General features: G+C 39.0%; 2 protein-coding genes across 4 annotated transcripts in view; one reads left to right on the top strand and one right to left on the bottom strand.

The window, feature by feature from the left end:
• Positions 1-18443, bottom strand: part of LOC134345393 (GRB10-interacting GYF protein 2-like) — a 194989-nt gene that overhangs the window by 102941 nt on the left and 73605 nt on the right. The window lies entirely within an intron of this gene.
• kcnj13 (potassium inwardly rectifying channel subfamily J member 13) lies at positions 14483-16067 on the top strand. The gene is given in 3 exon segments (XM_063045987.1): positions 14483-14693; positions 14695-15064; positions 15460-16067. Coding segments are annotated over 3 exon segments (1089 nt in total). The 5' UTR covers positions 14483-14582.

Genomic DNA, 18443 nt, shown 5'->3' with positions numbered 1-18443 from the left:
CATTTATATCTTGGATTAAATTGTTATATTACTCCCCGGTAGCCTCAGTTTGTACTAATAATCATAGACCTCCTTTTTTTCGTCTTTTTCGTGGTACTAGGCAAGGATGTCCCCTTAGTCCTTTACTTTTCAATATCGACCTTGAACCTTTAGCAATTGCTATCCGTGACTCGCCCAATATTTTTGGTATTACCCGTGGAAACAAAACACATAAATTATCACTATATACAGATGATTTGTTATTATACATCTCTAATCCGGAGAAGTCAATTCCTGCTATTCTAGGTTTGTTGGCTCAATTTAGTGATTTTTCTGGTTACAAATTGAATCTTAATAAGAGTGAATTATTCCCCCTAAATAAGCAGGTACCTATTTATGGACGTTTACCATTTAAATTGGTTACTGATTCATTTATATATTTAGGGGTAACAATTACGAAAAAGTATAAAGATTTATTTAAAGCTAATTTTTTACCTTTAATTGATCAGATTAAACTTTTGTTTACCAAATGGTTGCCAATCTCTTTGTCTATGATTGGTCGGATTAATGCTATTAAGATGATCATTTTGCCCAAATTTTTATATGTATTTCAATCGGTCACAATTTTTATCCCAAAATGCTTTTTCAATAATGTAGACTCAAAAATTTCCTCATATATGGCAAAATAAAAATCTTAGGTTAGGTAAAAGGTATTTACAGAACTCTAAAAAGGAGGCGGGGCTTGAGCTCCCGAATTTCAGATTCTATTATTGGGCAATTAATATTCGATATTTAAAATTTTGGTTATGAGATTTGGATGTATCTTTAAATCCACAGTGGGTAAATCTTGAATGTAATTCATTACAAGGGTTTTCCTTGGGTTCGGTTTTAGGAACTTCGCTTCCTTTTACTTCTTCCAAATTGTATAAACAAATGAATAATCCAATAGTTAAGCATACTTTATGTATATGGTTTCAATTTCGAAGATTTTTTGGGTTTAATCAATTTATTTTAGCAAGTTCTATTATATCTAATTTCCTTTTTCAACCTTCCACTATGGATCAAGCTTACTTTGATTGGAAAACCAAAGGTATAATATGTTTCAGTGGTCTATCTCTGGATAATTGTTTCATGTCTTTTGATCAACTTTCTAATAAATATAACTTACCCAGATCTCACTTTTTTAAGATATCTACAGATTAGAAACTTTTTAATTACTGTTTCTCCTAATTTTCCACACCCATATCCAATGAACACTTTGGAAAAAATTTTAGATTTAAATCTCTCTCAGAAAAGTGTTGTAGCAATTATATATAATATAATTATGAATTTATGTCCTGATGTTTCCAATAAAATTAAAGCTGACTGGGAAAGTGAACTTAACATTATTATACCGATTGAAAAATGGGAAAAAATTCTTCAATTGGTTAATTTATCCTCTATATGTACTAAACATGGTTGATACAGTTTAAAGGAGTACACAGGGCTCATATGTCTAAAGATAAACTATCTCGTTATTATTCTTATATAAATCCTATATGTGATAGATGTCATTCCGAGATAGCTTCTTTAACTCACATGTTTTGGTCATTTCCTTTGTTGGAAAAATACTGGAAAGACATTTTTGACATTATTTCAACGGTTTTGAATATAGACTTACAACCTCATCCAATTACTGCTATCTTTGGATTACCAATGATAGATTCAAATTATCTAACCTCTTCAGCACGTTGGATGATTGCATTTCTTACTCTAATGGCTAGATGATCAATTTTGCTGAATTGGAAAGAGATTAACCCTCCTACGGTATTTCATTGGTTTTCACAAACTATGGTATGTTTGAATTTGGAAAAAATTAGAAGTGCGGTTTATGACCCTTCCATTAGATTTGAAAAAACTTGGAGGCCATTCATTCAGCATTTTCATTTGATGTAATTTGACCATTTCCAAACTTGTTTTATCTTTCTGTACTGTTGGTTGAGAGGAATGGAGTCGTCGACACTAAGGTTTTCTTCTTTCCCATTTTCAAGTTGTTAGTATTGCCCAAGTCTTTTAGTTTAGTTGACTAATTCTGTTTAGTTTTTTTGGGGGGATGGGGTTTGTTTTTTTTTTCTTTTTCTTTTCTTTTTCATGATTTTTCTTCAGTTTTTTTTGCTTTGTATTATTCATTATTATTCTGCATGATTGGGAGCTTTGTTAATTTTTACTATTTGGTTTTACAATTACTCATTTTAACTGTAACAATGTATCTCCTGCTACTTGTATTTTTGCTTTGTTATGTTTTCATTCTATGAAATTAATAAAAAGATTGAAAAAGGACTCAGTTATCAAGGTCATGTTAAGCTCCCTTTCCCAATCTTGCTTAATCTTAAGGATAATTATCCTGTTGTAATAGTAAATTATAAATTTTCCCAATGAAACCTTTCACTAAAGGGTTCATTTTTAAAATAATGTCTAACAGGTCAGAATCTTGTATATATGGAAAATTACTTAAATATTCTTGTAAGAAATGTCTGACCCGAAGATATTGTAAAAAGTGTGAGTATGAGAGAGAATATTTGGTTAGTAATTTCTCAAAGGACATTAATTGGCCTTCTTGAAACAGATCCATGAAGGGATAAACTCTTTTATTCCTCCAAAGAGAAAAGGATAGGATCACTAAGTGAAGATTTAAATAGTTTTGATAAATTAAACTAAGAAGGTTAAATTTTTTAAGATTAAAAAACTTACGAAACTGATACGAAATTCGTAATGACTGCTTAATCATAGGGTTTATATTTAGAATAGAAATTTTGGCTAGTTGTACAGGTAAAGAAGCTCCTTATAACGAAGTTAAGTAAAATTGTTTCACAGCTTTCAATTCCAGATCAGTCCATGGTGGTCGGTCATTTTTATCGGTCCAATATAACCAAAAACACGCTTAACGTACATTAACAGCCCAATAATACATTCTTAAATTAGGCAATGCAAGACCTCCATCCTTTTTTAATTTTTGTAAATTATATTTTCCAATTCTTGGTCTTTTATTATTCCAAACAAAAGATGAAATAATAGAATCAACCTGATCAAAAAACTTCATAGTTAGAAAAACAGGAATATTTTGAAATACATATAAAAATTTTGGTAAAATCATTTTAACTGCATGAATTTGACCAGCTAACTAAAGTGTAAGTGGATTCCACCTAGAAAATTCAATCCCACGATTGATAAAGACCTATATGCTTTCTTAACCAGAGTCAATCTGCGCAGAAGCTTTGAGTGTCCTATGGACTCAGACCCCAAGAACCTTCTGATCCTCCACAAAGACAAGAGTCTTTACCATTAATACTCTATTCCGCCATCATCTTTGACCGACCAAAATGAACCACCTCACACTTATCTGGGTTGAACTCCATCTGACACTTCTCAGCCCAGTTTTGCCTCCTATAATGTCCCACTGTAACCTCTGACAGCCCTCCATAATATCCACAACATCCCCAACCTTTGTGTCATCAGCAAATTTACTAACCCTTCCCTCCACTTCCTCATCCAGGTCATTTATAAAAATCACAAAGAATAGGGGTCCCAGAACAGATCCCTGAGGCACACTACTGGTCACCGACCTCCATGCAGAATATGACCCATCTAGAACCACTTCTTGCCTTCTGTGGTCAAACCAATTCTGGATCCCCAAAGCAATGTCCCCTTGGATCCCATCCCTCCTCACTTTGTCAATAAGCCTTGCACGGGATACCTTGTCAAATGCCTGCTGAAATCCATATACATCTACGGCTCCACCTTCATCAATGTGTTTAGGCACATCCTCAAAAAATTCAATCAGGCTCGTAAGGCACGACCTGCCTTTGACAAAGCCATGCTGACTATTCCTAATCATAGTATGCCTTTCCAAATGTTCATAAATCCTGCCTCTCAGGTTCTTCTCCATCAACTTACCAACCACTGAAGTAAGACTCACTGGTCTATAATTTCCTGGGCTATCTCTACTCCCTCTCTTGAAAAATGGAACAACATCCGCAACCCTGTAATCCTCTGGAACCTCTCCCGTCCCCACTGATGATGCAAAGATCATCGCCAGAAGCTCAGCAAACTCCTCCCTCGCCTCCCACAGTAGCCTGGGGTACATCTCATCCCATCACGGTGACTTATCCAACTTGATGCCTTCCAGAAGTTCCAGCACATCCTCTTTCTTAATATCTACATGCTCAAGCTTTTCAGTCTGCTGTAACTCATCCCTGTAATCGCCAAGATCCTTTTCCACAGTGAATACTGAAGCAAAGTACCCAGTAAGTACCTCTGCTATCTCCTCCGGTTCCATACACACTATTCCACTGTCACACTTGATTAGTCCTATTCTCTCATGTCTTATCCTCTTGCTCGTCACATACTTGTAGAATGCCTTGGAGTTTTCCTTAATCCTGTCCGCCAAGGCCTTCTCCTGGCCCTTTCTGGCGCTCCTAATTTCTTTCTTAAGTTCCTTCCTGTTACCCTTATATTCTTCTAGACCTCTATCATTACCTAGTTTTTGAACCTTTCGTAAACTCTTCTTTTCTTCTTGACCAGATTTACAACAGCCTTTGTACAAACAGTTCCTGTACCATCCTTTCCCTGTCTCACTGGAACAACCTATGCAGAACGCCATGCAAATATCCCCTGAATATTTGCCACATTTCTGCTACGCATTTCCCTGAGAATATCTGTTCCCAATTTATGTTTCCAAGTTCTTGCCTGATAGCCTCATATTTCCCCTTACTCCAATTAAACACTTCCCTAACTTGTCTGTTTCTATTCCTCTCCAATGCTATGGTCAAGGAGATATTGTGATCACTATCTCCAAAATGCTCTCCCACTGAGAGATCTGACACCTGACCAGGTTCATTTCCCAATACCAGATCAAGTACAGCTTCTCCTCTTGAACACACCTAAGAAACACCACCCCATCTAAACCACTTGCTCTAGGGAGATGCCAATCGATATTTGGGAAATTAAAATCTCCCACCACTACAACCCTATTATTACACCTTTCCAGAATCTGTTTCCCTATCTGCTCCTTGATGTCACCGTTACCAGAGGGTGGTCTATGAAAAACACCCAGTGAAGTTATTGACTCCTTCCTGTTCCTAACTTCCTCCCACAGAGACTCCATAGACAATGTCTCCATATCTTCCTCCTTTTCTGCAACCGTGACACTGTCTCTGATCAACAGTGCCATGCCCCCACCTCTTTTGCCTCCCTCTCTGACCTATCTGAAACATCTAAAACCTGGCACTCAAAGTAACCATTCCTGCCCCTGAGCCATCCAAGTCTCTGTAATGGCCACAACATCAAGTACTGATCCACACTCTATGCGCATCTGCTTTGTTCATAATACACCTTGCATTAAAATGGACACATCTCAAACCTTCGGTCTGAGTGCGTCCCTTCTCTATCACCTGCCTATCCTCCCTCTCGCATTGTCTCCAAGCTTTCTCTGTTTGTGAGCCAACCGCCTCTTCCTCCATCTCTTCAGTTTGGTTCCCACCCCCCAGCAATCCTAGTTTAAACTCTCTCCAATAGCCTTAGCAAACCTCCCCGCCTGGATATTGGTCCCCCTGGGATTCAAGTGCAACCTGTCCTTTTAGTATAGGACACTCCTACCCCAAAAGAGGTCCCAATGATCCAGAAATCTGAATCCCTGCCCCCTGCTCCAATCCCACAGCCACACATTTATCCCCCACCTCACTCTATTCCTATACTCACTGTCACGTGCCACAGGCAGTAATCCCGAGATGACTACCTTTGTGGTCCTGCTTCTCAACTTTCTTCCTAACTCTCTGTAGTCTGCTTTCAGGACCTCCTCCTTTTTCCTGCCTATGTCGTTGGTACCAATATGTATCACGACATCTGGCGGTTCACTTTCCTACTTCAGGATATTGTGGACGCGATGTGAAACATCCCAGACCCTGGCACCTGGAAGCAATATTCCCTCTATTTTTTAGTAGTCAGTGTGCGCCAGAATCTTTTGTGCAAATTTTTTCCCTGTGACAGAAGTATGTGCGCACTGAATGCACATATGGCACAGTTTATGTAGGTTTACAAAATATTTGACATAAAGCTGCACAGAACAACAATACCATACAGATTTAAGTCACTCAGTTATTTTTTCTCTCTCCTGTCTTTGACATTTAGCCATTCTTTGTAAACTCTATCTAGACTAATAGAATTTCCATCCAATTGATAGCTTTTGATTCTCATTAACATATCCAAATAACATTCACCTAAACGGTTTCTCAGCTTGTTTTTGAGTTGATTCATTAGGCCTCGCTCACAGTCCGCACTAGATGCAAGAAAGGTTCCCCCAATGTCCATCAACTGTGCAAGGTCGCAAAACTGTTCGCTTTGAAGTACGAATACCACAATTTGAGCAAAGTTTGAAATCAGCTTGGATTTAATTTTTTCTTGCACGAAAAATTCGAAATCATTAAACTATTACAGTATTTTCAGCTAGAAAATCATGATATTTTAGACATAAGGCATTAACTTGTTCATCACCAAATGTGCAGTCACAATCTGCAACTGCAGAGAAATCAAAAGCTGACCATTCCTGTACCTCATCTTCAGGAAACCTTTCTTCTAAATGAACACAAAGACTATTTATAGAAGTCAACAGTGAGTTTGTATCTACTGTGACGTTCTTTTCATGTTGTTGGCTTAGCAAAACTTTATCTTTGTCACTCCATGAAACATTGTCTCCCAGATACTGCTTTCTTATCTTGTTAATTTTGCTTCGGGCAAAATGAAGTGAATCAATCGGAGTCAGGCCACTCTTTTGCAGAATCTTGCACAGTGCAGCTAGTTCATCAAAAACATCACTTAAAACCTGTAAAGCTACTTTGTATGTGATGTTTATCAATTTCTTGTAACAGTATTTAGCCACAGGGTCATTTGACTGATCTTATTCAATAAAAACTTAGTAAGCTATCTACAGGATTTGAAACAGATCTTTGTAAACTTTACAATATGAACACTGTCCGCCAAAGATGGCTGCCGCCGTGATGCAGCTGTACAAACCGGAACAGGAAAGGTGAGGTGACGTAAATTAGTGACGTGCATTGTGGTATTTGAAAAACCGACCAACTAGTTAACAGAAACATTTAGCTAAAAGATTATTTTCAATAAGTATAATTATTAATTACTACATTATTTTAGGTAACTAACCTTTTGTGCACACATCAATTTCATCTGGGCGCCAGTTGAAAAACGTGTGCGCACACACGCACACATCTTAGAGGAAACATAGCCTGGGAGGCAAACTACTTTCCGTGCTTCTTTCCTGCATCCACAGAATCACCTGTCTGACCCCCTAACTATAGAGTCCCCTTTCACTGCTGCCATCCTCTTCCTTTCCCTACCTTTCTAAGCCACCGGGCCAGACTCCATGTCAGAGGCACAGCTACTGTTGCTTCCCCCATGTAGGCTGTCCCCCCAACAGTACTCAGGAGTACTTATTGTCAAGGGGTACAACCACAGGGGTACTGTCTAGTCTCTGACTCCTGCCCTTGCCTCTCCTGACTGTTACCCACTTATCTGTCTTCCCAGGCCCCGGTGTGACTACCTGCCTTTAGCTCCTCTCTGTCACCTCCTCACTTTCCCTGACCAAAGGTCATCCAGCTGCATCTCTAGTTCCCCTAGAACACAGTCCCTAAGGAGCTCCAGCTCGATGTACCTGGCGCAGATGTAGCTGCCTGAGAGGCTGGGAGTCTCCCAGACTTCCCACATCTGACACCGAGCACAGAACTCCGGCCTCACACACATTCTTCCTGTCTGTATTCCACACAGATAACCAATCTCACCTCGACCCATTATCTCTGAAGCCCTATTGAAACAAAGCCTTCCAACTCTGTCTCCCTCTACACTGCTGCCCAGAGTACTTCTTGTTGTTCTCACTGGCTGACATGTACGCACTTGCGCAGTTGTGCCCCGATCAAACCCCTGAAGAAATAACTGTCTCCTTTTAAACTCTTCTCACTCTTCTTAATTAGCATAAAATGTAGTATGATCTTCATCTAAGTCACAATATTAGGCAAAACACAATCTGCCTAAACTAGTAACAAACAATTGTACTTCTTGTCAATACTGAGCATGTCATTTAAACAATCACAGTCCAGGTTCAAAAGGGTATGTGAACCTCTGGGGTAATGCCTTCTACAAAAGTTATTTGGAGTCAAGTGTTCCAATCAAAGAGACGCGATTGGAGTGTGGGTTGTAGAGGTGCTCTGCCCTATTAAAAAGGCACAGAAAGTCAGGTTACTGACAGAGCCTACCCTTCTCAAGAAAGATCTGTTTATATGAACGAGGCCTCAATCTAAACAACCTTAGAAGAATTGTAGAGATGCACGAAGCTGGAATAGGCTACAAAAACATTCTTAAATACCCAAGTGTTCAGCGGTCCACAGTAAGAGAAACTGTCTACAAATGAAAGAAACTCAGTACTGTTGCTACTCTCCCTACGATTGGGTGTCCTGCAAAGATCACATTAAATCACAATGTGCAATGCTGAAGGAGGTGGAAAAGAACTCAAGGGTTACAGTGAATAAATCTCTAGAACTTGCTAAAGTCTCTGTTTATGTGTCCACTATAAGAAAAATACTGAACAAGAATGGTGTTCATGGAAGGACACCATGGAGGAAACCACTGCTCTCTCAAAAAAACATTGCTGCACATCGGAAGGTTGCAAAAGACCACCTGGATGTTCTGCAACATTTCTGCGACAATGCTGTGGGCAGATGAGACAAAAGTTGAACTCTTTGACAGAAATGCACACCACTATGTTTGGAAAAAAAAGGGGCACTGTATACCAACACCAAAACTTCACCTTAACTGTGAAGTATGGTGAAAGGATCATCATAATTTGGGACTGCTTTGCTGCCTCAGGGCCTGGACAGCTTGCAATTGTTGAGGGAACAATGAATTCAAAATTTTATCAAGACATTTTAAAGGAGAATGTCAGGGTAGTGGTCCATCACCTGAAGCTTAATAGAAGTGGAATGATGCAACAAGATGATGATCCAAAACACAAGAGTAAATCAACAAAAGAAGGGAAATTTGTGTTTTGGAATAGCCAAGTCAGAATCCAGACCTTAACTAAATTGAGAAGCTGTGGCATGACCTGAATAGGGTTGTTCGTGCAAGGCATCCCAGAAATATTCATGAACTGAAACAGGTTTGTATAGAGGAATAGTCCAAAGGTCCCCTCCTCTGATCAGCAGCTACAAGAAACATTTGATGAAGGTTATCGCTGCTAAAGGAGGTTCCATCAGTTAATAAATACAAGGGTTTACATACTTCCGCCAGCGGGACTATGGATGATTAAACAATATCTTCAATAAAGACATGAAAAGTACAATTGTTTGTGTGTTATTAGCTTAGGCAGATTGTGTTTGTCTATTCTATTATTGTTACTTAGATGAAGATCAGACCATATTTTATGAGTAATTAATGCAGAGAACCAGGTCATTGGAAAGGGTTCACAAACTTTTTCTTGCAACTGTAGGTTCAAATATTCCAAAATCTGAAAAACTTCAGCCACAAGCATTTTGAATAAGGGGTGCTAAACCTGTATTAAACATTTTACAATATGTCATGCAATCTGTTGTTTCATGGCAGCAATACATTTCAATAATTTAAAAAAACTATAAATTGCAAAATAGTGTGTATATAAATAAATAATGTGGGCAAAAAGAGGGAAAAAAAGTGAGGTAATGTTCATGGATTTACTGTCTATTCAGAACTCTGATAGTGAAGAAGAAACTGTTCCTAAAATGTTGTGCCTTCAGGCTCCTGTAACTCCTTGACGTTAGCAACGAGAAAAGGGTAGCATGTCCTGGGTGTTGGGGGTCCTTAATGATGGATGGCACCAATTTACAACACCGTCTTTTGAAGGTGTTCATAACGCTAGCAAGGCTAGTGCCCATGATGGAGCTGGCTGAGTTTACAACTTTGTGCAGCTTTTTTCTGATCCTGCGCAGTGGGTCCTCCATATCAGATGGTGATGCAACCAGTTAGAGTGCTCTCCAAAGTATATCTAGAGAATATGTCTTTGGTGACATACCAAGTCTCCTGAAGTTCCTAATGAAATAAAGCCACTATAATGCCTTCTTTGTAATTGTATCAATATGTTGAGCCCAGGATAGATCTTCAGAGATGTTGACACCCAGAAACTTGAAATTGCTCCTTTCCACTGCTGATTCCTCAGTAAGGATTGGTGTGTTTCCTCAACTTCCCCCTCCTGAAGTTAAAATCAATTCATCTTACTGATGTGAATGCAAGGTTGTTATTCTGACACCACTCAACCAACTGATTTATCCCACTCCTTTAATGCTTCATCACCATCTGAAATTCTGCCAATAGTCATGTCACTGGCAAATTTACAGATGGCATTCCAGCTGTGCCTAGTCACACAGTCATGGGTGAGAGAGCAGAGGAGTGGGCTAAGGACACATCCTTGAGGTGCTCCAGTGTTAATTGTCAGTGAGGAGGAAATGTTATTTCTGATCCACGCAGACTGTGGTGAGGAAGTTGAGGATAGTTGCAGAGGTACAGAGACCCAGGTTTTGGGGCTTGCTGATCAGAATTTAGGGTATGACTGTATTGAACACCAAGCTGTAATAACAAAGAGCAGCATGACATAGGTATTATTATTGTCAGGTGATCCAAGGCCAAGTGAAGAGGCAGTGAGATTGCATCCAATGTAGACCTATTGTCATGATAGGCAAATTGCAGAAGGTCCAGGTCATTGCTTAGGCAGGAGTTGCTTTTAGCCGTGACCAACCTCTCAAAGCACTTTATCACGGTAGATGCGAGTGCCACTGGACAATTATCACTGAGGCAACTCACCCTGCTTTCCTTGGGCACTGGTAAAATTGAAGCAGGTGTGAACCTCCAACTGCAGCAGTGGGAGATTGAAGATATCCTTGAACACTCCAGCCAGTTGTTTGGCACAGGTTTTCAGAGCCCTACCAGGTACACCATCAGGGCTTGACACCTTGTAAGGGTTCACCCTGGTTTCCAGTTAAGGTGGCAATATCGAATGTGTGTGACAGCTTCTAGTAGTAAAAAGTTAAGAAATCTAACTGAAGACACCAATAAAAATACCTTTTCTGAGGTAAATTGTGCTAAGTTAGCACCACAAATAGTGAAGGGGCAAGCAACAATGAGGCAAGTTCAGGGGATGAACCAAGATAGGATGTTGCAGATGGAGTTCTGATATTCTTACAGCTGGACTGGGAGCAAGGTTGGTTCACTTGGGGCACTGAAAAGTTGGGGCCCAGGCAGAGAAGATTCGGTGCTTGTTCAACTGGCCTGGAAGGAAGACTGGATCGCTCTGGGTGCCAAGCTGATATGCAGAGCTAAGAGCAGCTTCAGGCAGGGCGATGGAATCTGGGCCCGAAGCGAGTTGCTGGGCGGCGTGGTGTAGGCTCCGAGTCCTTCGCAGTAGCTGGGTCTTATTGCGAGGTACAGTATGCTATTTAGATCATTTAAATGCAAACCCAAATTGGAGGTGAGAGATGATTTTGCTCACTCTCCACAATGCTCATCTCCATGGTGTTGAGGCTATGAAGACTGCCCGAGCTGCTGTGCTTTATGCCCACTAATAAGATGAAATGAAAATAAATCCGGGTTCAAATCTGAGGACTCAATTTTGATTCGGAATGCTGTTTGCTTCAATTGTTTGCATGATTTTTTTTTCTCTTTCTCTTGCATATTGAGCGCTTGTCTTTTATTTTTATTCTTTTTTCTTTAATTGGGTTCTTTCGGGTTTCTTGATTTGTGGCTACCTGTGAAGCAAGCAAACCTCAAGGCTGTATAATTTATGCATTCTTTGACAATAAATAGAATTTGAATCTTGAAAGATGTTGAAGTTGGCTTCTGAGACAGAGATCACAGAGCCACCAGATGCTGCGGGGATGTGCACAAGTGTTATTTTATCCTCCCTTTTAAAGTGTGCATAAAAGGTGTTAAGCTTATCTGCGAGTGAAGCATCACAGCCATTCATGATGCTAGGTTTCAATTAGTAGGAAGTAATGGCCTGCAAACCCCGCCAGAGTTAATGTGCATCTGATTCCATCTCTAACCTCAATCTGAGTTGTTGATTTCACTCTTAAAATAGCCTTCTGTATGTTGTACTTCGCCTTGTATAGTTCAGGATCACCAGTCTTGAAGGTTACAGATTTAGCCCTCAAGACTATGAATCCTGGGTATGTCCAATATGCTCTCAAAGGCACAAACTCATCACACAGGCTTTGAAGAAGGTGGTGAAACTGTAGCATATTCACTCACATTGAATCCCTAAACATTGTCCAGTCCACAGACTCAAAGCAGTACTGTAAGCACTCCTTCACCTCCTTTCACCATACCTTCTTGGTCCTCACCACTGGTGCTGTGGTCTTTAGTCTCCGCCTATACACTGAGTAGGAGTACAGCCATTTATCAGACTTTCCAAAGTGCAGGCATGGGGTGGCACGGTAAATGTTCTTGATGGTGGTTTAAAAGTGGTCAAGTGTGTTAGCTCCTCTGGTTTCACATATGTTGGTGGTAGCTGTTCAGAGACTTCTCCAAGCTGGCCTGGTTGAAATCCCCCCCCCCCCCCACCCCAACAAATGACAGGGAAGGTACGCTGTTTCATGCCTGCTGATTACAGTGCCCAGCTCCTCCAGTGCCGGTCTGAGGTGGAATGTACACTGCTACCAGGATGATGGTGGAAAACTCCCTCGGCACATAAAAAGGACCACATTTGACCACTAGATGTTCCAGGTCAGGTAAGCAGGACTGAGAGAGAACTGCCACATGTGTGCACCACGATCAGTCAATCATAAGAGCACACCCCACCTCCTCTATCTCTAAAAAACGGAGCTCTCCTGTGTTTGCAGAGAATGGTGAAGCCATTAGGCCGCAACACTACATTGGAAATGGTGAGGGAAAGCCATGCTTCTGTGAAGCAAAGTACATAGCAGTTTCTGATGTCCTTCCTATATATGATAAAATGTTTATAAAGTCAGACTTCAAAAGTTACTGTAATTGTAAAAGTAAATTTAAGCACAAATTCATACTAAAAGTAGTTAAAATTTGCATGCAACTTCCAGTTACAAGACAGAAGTGTTCAAGTTTAAAATTAATATTATCTTTTTAAACATATTCAAAATCTAAGCAAAGTTAATGAATTGACTACTTATCAACTTGAAATAGTTATATAATTGGGGTCCATGGCGTCAAGGTTGAGAACCCCTGATTTAGAGTTAAACTGAGTCACTTACATAGTATTACACTGGCTGAACACACATTTCTCAACAAAACATTTCACTGAGAAATATAAAAAATTATTCTAAACAGCTGAAACTGCACTTTGTGGAGCAAGCTGTCAGATATTTTTTTAAATGCATCAATATTTAAATAAGGATTACAAGAAGCTGATGTGTTTCAGTAAAACCAGGATCATAAACAGAATGGATGACAAAATAATAGGCAAAATTAGATTCTCAAAGTAAAACTGTAGGCTTGCCCTTTTCTTACAGCTTTATCAAACTGGAAATCTACACATATTTAAGATTTGTTGGTTAACTGAACTAGTTCAAGGAACAACTGAGTTTTTTAAGCACAAAAAGGTTCAAAGCCAAATAGAAAACTGAATTTTAAAATATGTATCGACTGGAAATTAAATTACATGGAAAATTACAGTTGTATTATTAGATTGCCAAATGTTGCTTGACTGTTCAAACCACACCAAGCTATTTTCACTCAATTTAGTTGATGGAAAATTACAGTTCTGAAATCAGCCACTAATCTACATTTAAACAACAAAGGAAATAATTTTGACCACTGTAACTACTGAACAAAAACCAATCTTCCCAAAATAAAACACAAGGTCAGGTTCATTTTCCACAAATTGAAAGAAAGTAAATTTTTAAAAAGCCTCACGAAACAAGAATATTAATTACTTCCACACTGGATTTAAATACTCCCACCATCTTTTTTAATTAAATTCAAGTTAAATGAACAAAGAGAAGGAATAAGGTTAACTGCAGACCTGCTGCATAATACGTTTTAATTTCTCATAGTTAACTTAAATCCTTATCTGTCATTTGTCTTACACTGAATAATTGTTAAATCTCTACATGTTTCAAAGTCCAAAAGCTCAGCAAATCTGATACGTTCAAAAAGGATAATAAAAAGGGAAAATTCACTCAAGCTGACCACTCAGCTTCAATATTAAAGCAAACCATTCCGAACTCCTCAAAATATCCAGCATTCATTTGCAATAAAATGAATTAATTTGTGTTCATAGTGTTCATTAAAAAATTGCAATGAGAATTCCATAAAGTTTACAAATCCGCACCCTATAAAAATAATCAACATTAGAAATTGAAAGAAGCAGATCTCTTGTAGGATAGAGTTGCTTGCTTAATAGTAAAGACTACAGGTTATTCTGCTAAAAGTTAAATGACTAGTCCTGCACATGGGTAATTTCGAAAGACAAATACAGATTACGTGATGACAAAGTGATTTTACACTCCCAGCAAACACTAACATTCTGATAAAATGTTCTGCAGCTAACCCAAAAGGTGGAAGCCATGGGCATCATTTTTGACAGTAGTGATGAAAAGGACACTTCTCCACTTATTGACTCAAGGTACAAAAGAATTGTCACAAAGGATGGCCACAGGAACCTCAAGCTAGAACCCCCCCCCCCCCAGGAAAAGTACTGAACACCTAGAAGATACCTGGTCGATCTTGATGGCCATTAGGTGGCACTGGATGTTACTAGCTTTCTCGGGAGCTTTTGTGGCTCATTGGCTCTTCTTTGCTTGCTTTTGGTATTTATTGGCATACACGCATGGTGATTTAGTTGTATTAGATCATAACAACTCACTGGAAAACCACACTATCTGTGTGAAATATATTGATAGCTTCACTGCAGCTTCTTCTTTCCTGCTGGAAACTCAGCTTACAGTTGGTTGTGGAACCATGTACCCTGACAGTGACTGCCCAGCTGTAATTGCTCTTCTTGCAGTTCAAATGCTGTTGGGACTCATGATGGAAGCCTTAATTACAGGTAATTATTTCTATGAAAAATTACAGTTCAAGCAATGTGATGCATTGAATTTTATTATATACTAGCATAGGAGATTTTTGTGGTAGTCTCAGCAACTGAATTGTCAGATGCTATCAAAATACTTTAAAGAATTTATGATATTGAAAACCCATTAGATTACATAAAAATTTGTAACTTTTAACAAAAAAAAAGTGCTATATAGCACCTTAGAAAATCAACCCCTGCTGAATAGTTTGAAAGCTACACTGTAATCACTCCAACTTCATGCCACAGAACACAAATGTTCACCAAGTATGGAGCATAGATTATTAAAGTCATTTTAATACACTTTTTAACACTAATAAATGTTAAGTGGTTCTTCTATGAAGGTTATTAATACTGTATTTTTTAAACAGGTGTCTTTGTGGCAAAGATTGCCAAACCCAAACTTCGAACAACAATTAAATTCAGCTACTTTGCTACTGTTGCACAACATGAAGGGGAACCATGCCTGATGTTCAGAATAGCCAACATGTGGCAGAGCTCATTAACAAATGTTAAAGTAACTGCCATTTTATATAAAGCATACAAAACTAAACACCTTCATCAGACAAACATTGATTTTCGAATTGACTATCTAAACTCGAACAAATGTCCATATCTCATCTTTCTGCTTATGTTCTATCACACCATCAATCAATATAGTCCTTTCTATCCACTGATTCAAGGAAAGATGCCACCCTACTACGAATTAGTAATCTTTTTGTCAGCAGAACAGGAAGGTATTCGAGAGACTTGCCAGAAGAGAACCTCTTATATTCCTGAAGAAATCAAACTCAACCAACAGTTTGCTCCTGTGATAAGCTGCACAAGCTGCAAAGGGTACAAGATTGATTTGGACAACTTTGACAAGACAATTCCAGGATTTCCTGAGCTACTTAATAGAAAGTATGCAAAGGAGAACGATTTTGTTGTGAACATCAGCGATCGTGCTGATATACTATTCCATGATAGTGCTATTTGATTAATTTTCATGAAAGCAATGTCAACAAAATTAATTTAATCCTCTAACAATGTCAGCAAGTCTCCCACAAATGTTAGGATCATTCTGGTTCATGTGCAACCGGTCTAATTTTACAGGTCCTACAGTCCTCAGAAGTGGTCCCAATGATCCAGAAATCTGGAGCACTCCCTCCTATACTCACCCTAGAATCACAAATCTACATGGAGTGCTGCCACAAGAAAGCAACGTTCAAAGGCCAACAAGCCTTTGCCTTGTTCTTTCCTCAGGCAGGAATTGCACAAGCCTCAGGTCCCACACCACCAGGTTCAGGAATAGTTATTACCCTATAACCATCAGGCTCCTGAACCAGTATGGATAATTTCATGCACAACTGTGAAATGATTCCAGAAGGTACACTCACTTTCAAGGGTTCTTTACAATTCAAGCACTCAGCGTTATTTTTGCTATCTGCAGGTTATCTTTTGCACATTCATTTATATACAGTTTTTTTGTAAAATTCTATTGTATTTTTTTTCTTAAAATGCTAGGAAGACAAAGAATCTCAAGATAGTATATGGTAACACATACACACTGATAATAAAATTACTTTGAACATGTTCATCTGAACTATCCTCCAATTCGCAGTCACATGGCACATCTCTGGAGGTCCTGCTCTTTAAACCTGTCAGCAAATTATCTTGGAATAAAGGTTAACACATCATTTGGTTTCTTAAGTGTTTGCTGTAACTTCCAGAGATTAACATGAAGGATACCCATATCCCTCTGAACACCAATGTGCCAGGCTCTTGCCTTTTAAAATGGTGCTTTGTTTTTCACGAAAGTAGATATCATATATTTTCTGCAATACAATAAAACATTGGCTACCTAGCTAGTACACACCAAAGTTGATCAATCAGAGGTAGCCCAGCCATCATTCAGCATTGCACCATCAACTCAGTCCAGCTACAGCCCTGACAGTGCCTGCGTCTTGCTGAAATTAGTTACTGGAGTCAGCTAGTTTTCAAAGTGCCTGATCACCATGATTTTGAATTATATTCTATCTTCTATGTCCTTGCCCACTAAGCATCCCTCCATGCAACACCACCTACTGACAATAAAGTTCCATGATAAGAACTCTGTAAATACGAACCACTTTCCATATCTTGGGAGTTAGATCACAAAGTCTTGAGGGAAAGTGTGTTTAAAAATCATGACCTGAAGCAAAGCACAAAGCTCAAGGTTTACTTCATAGCAGAGTTCCTTGCACTCCTCTACATATCTGGGTCATAGATCACATGCAGTTGGCATCTCAAAGCAATGGAGATAAACCATAATCCAAATCCAAATGAATTATCCAAATCCATTGGCAGGTTCAGAAGCACAACATCAGCATTTCCCCCAGATCAACATTCCACTGTACCATTAGCTTCAGAGCTACAAGAAGGGCTTTTCTTTGACATGGATCTTAATTCTGATACATCAGCTAAAACCCACAGGCATATTAAGTGCCATACCACCATATGAAATGGATTAGGACAGGCACCGGCATGCTTAATCAATACTTCTGTTGCCTACACCACTCCTGAGGCATGCATCATGCCAGATGTGTTGGCAGCTGTGTACTATATAACTTCTTATAACACTTTTCATCCTTTGTCATCAGCTATAAAGTATTCTGCAGTGGAATGAATGAAAAGGGGCCAAGGGAAGAGGAAAGCCTCTTTTTGCCAGGAATGTCCATAGCAACTCATCCAACAGTACTAAGATAAGGTAGTGGGAGGTAAAACAAGAGTTTGAAAGTGATGGAATGCATGAAGCATGAAACTTCATTCCCATCCTTACCACTGAGCAATAGATTCTGTATTGGCTACTCTAATGACAGCAGAACTTTCTCAGCAAGAAAGTAATTCAACCGCAACCTCGCTGTACAAAACAAGTGGAAGTGCATCAATGACTGCTGTGTGAAGTACTTGGCTCATGTGCATGCCATGGTTAAAGACCTGTGAAGTGGGATGCATCACCAAGTGTAAGTGAGGTGAAATGAATTAATTGTATTTCAGTTCTTGATCAACAGGGAATGCTGAAACATGCACAGGCCAATGGTTAGGTTATGAAATTTGAAGATCTATTCATTTACCATGCATAAAATTATTTAACAATTTGCAATATGGTCAGTTAAGAGGGTCAATTCCGATAATAATCACTCCTGCCATCTTATACAACTAAAATGGAGCATATACCTAGAGGAATTTCTGGTTCCTTCTGAACATAATAAATATCCATTATTTCACATACCAAATTTATCAGTTTCAACAATGGAGCATCCTGAAATCAGAATAAGCTCCAAAATGCCTGTAACATTTGCTGCAACCGCAATACAGGTTTCCCCTGCTATCG

Source organism: Mobula hypostoma, chromosome 4 (assembly GCF_963921235.1).
Source record: "Mobula hypostoma chromosome 4, sMobHyp1.1, whole genome shotgun sequence".
Taxonomy (NCBI): domain Eukaryota; kingdom Metazoa; phylum Chordata; class Chondrichthyes; order Myliobatiformes; family Myliobatidae; genus Mobula; species Mobula hypostoma.
The sequence above is the reverse complement of the archived record's forward strand: the minus strand, read 5'-3'. Positions and strand labels throughout refer to the sequence as shown.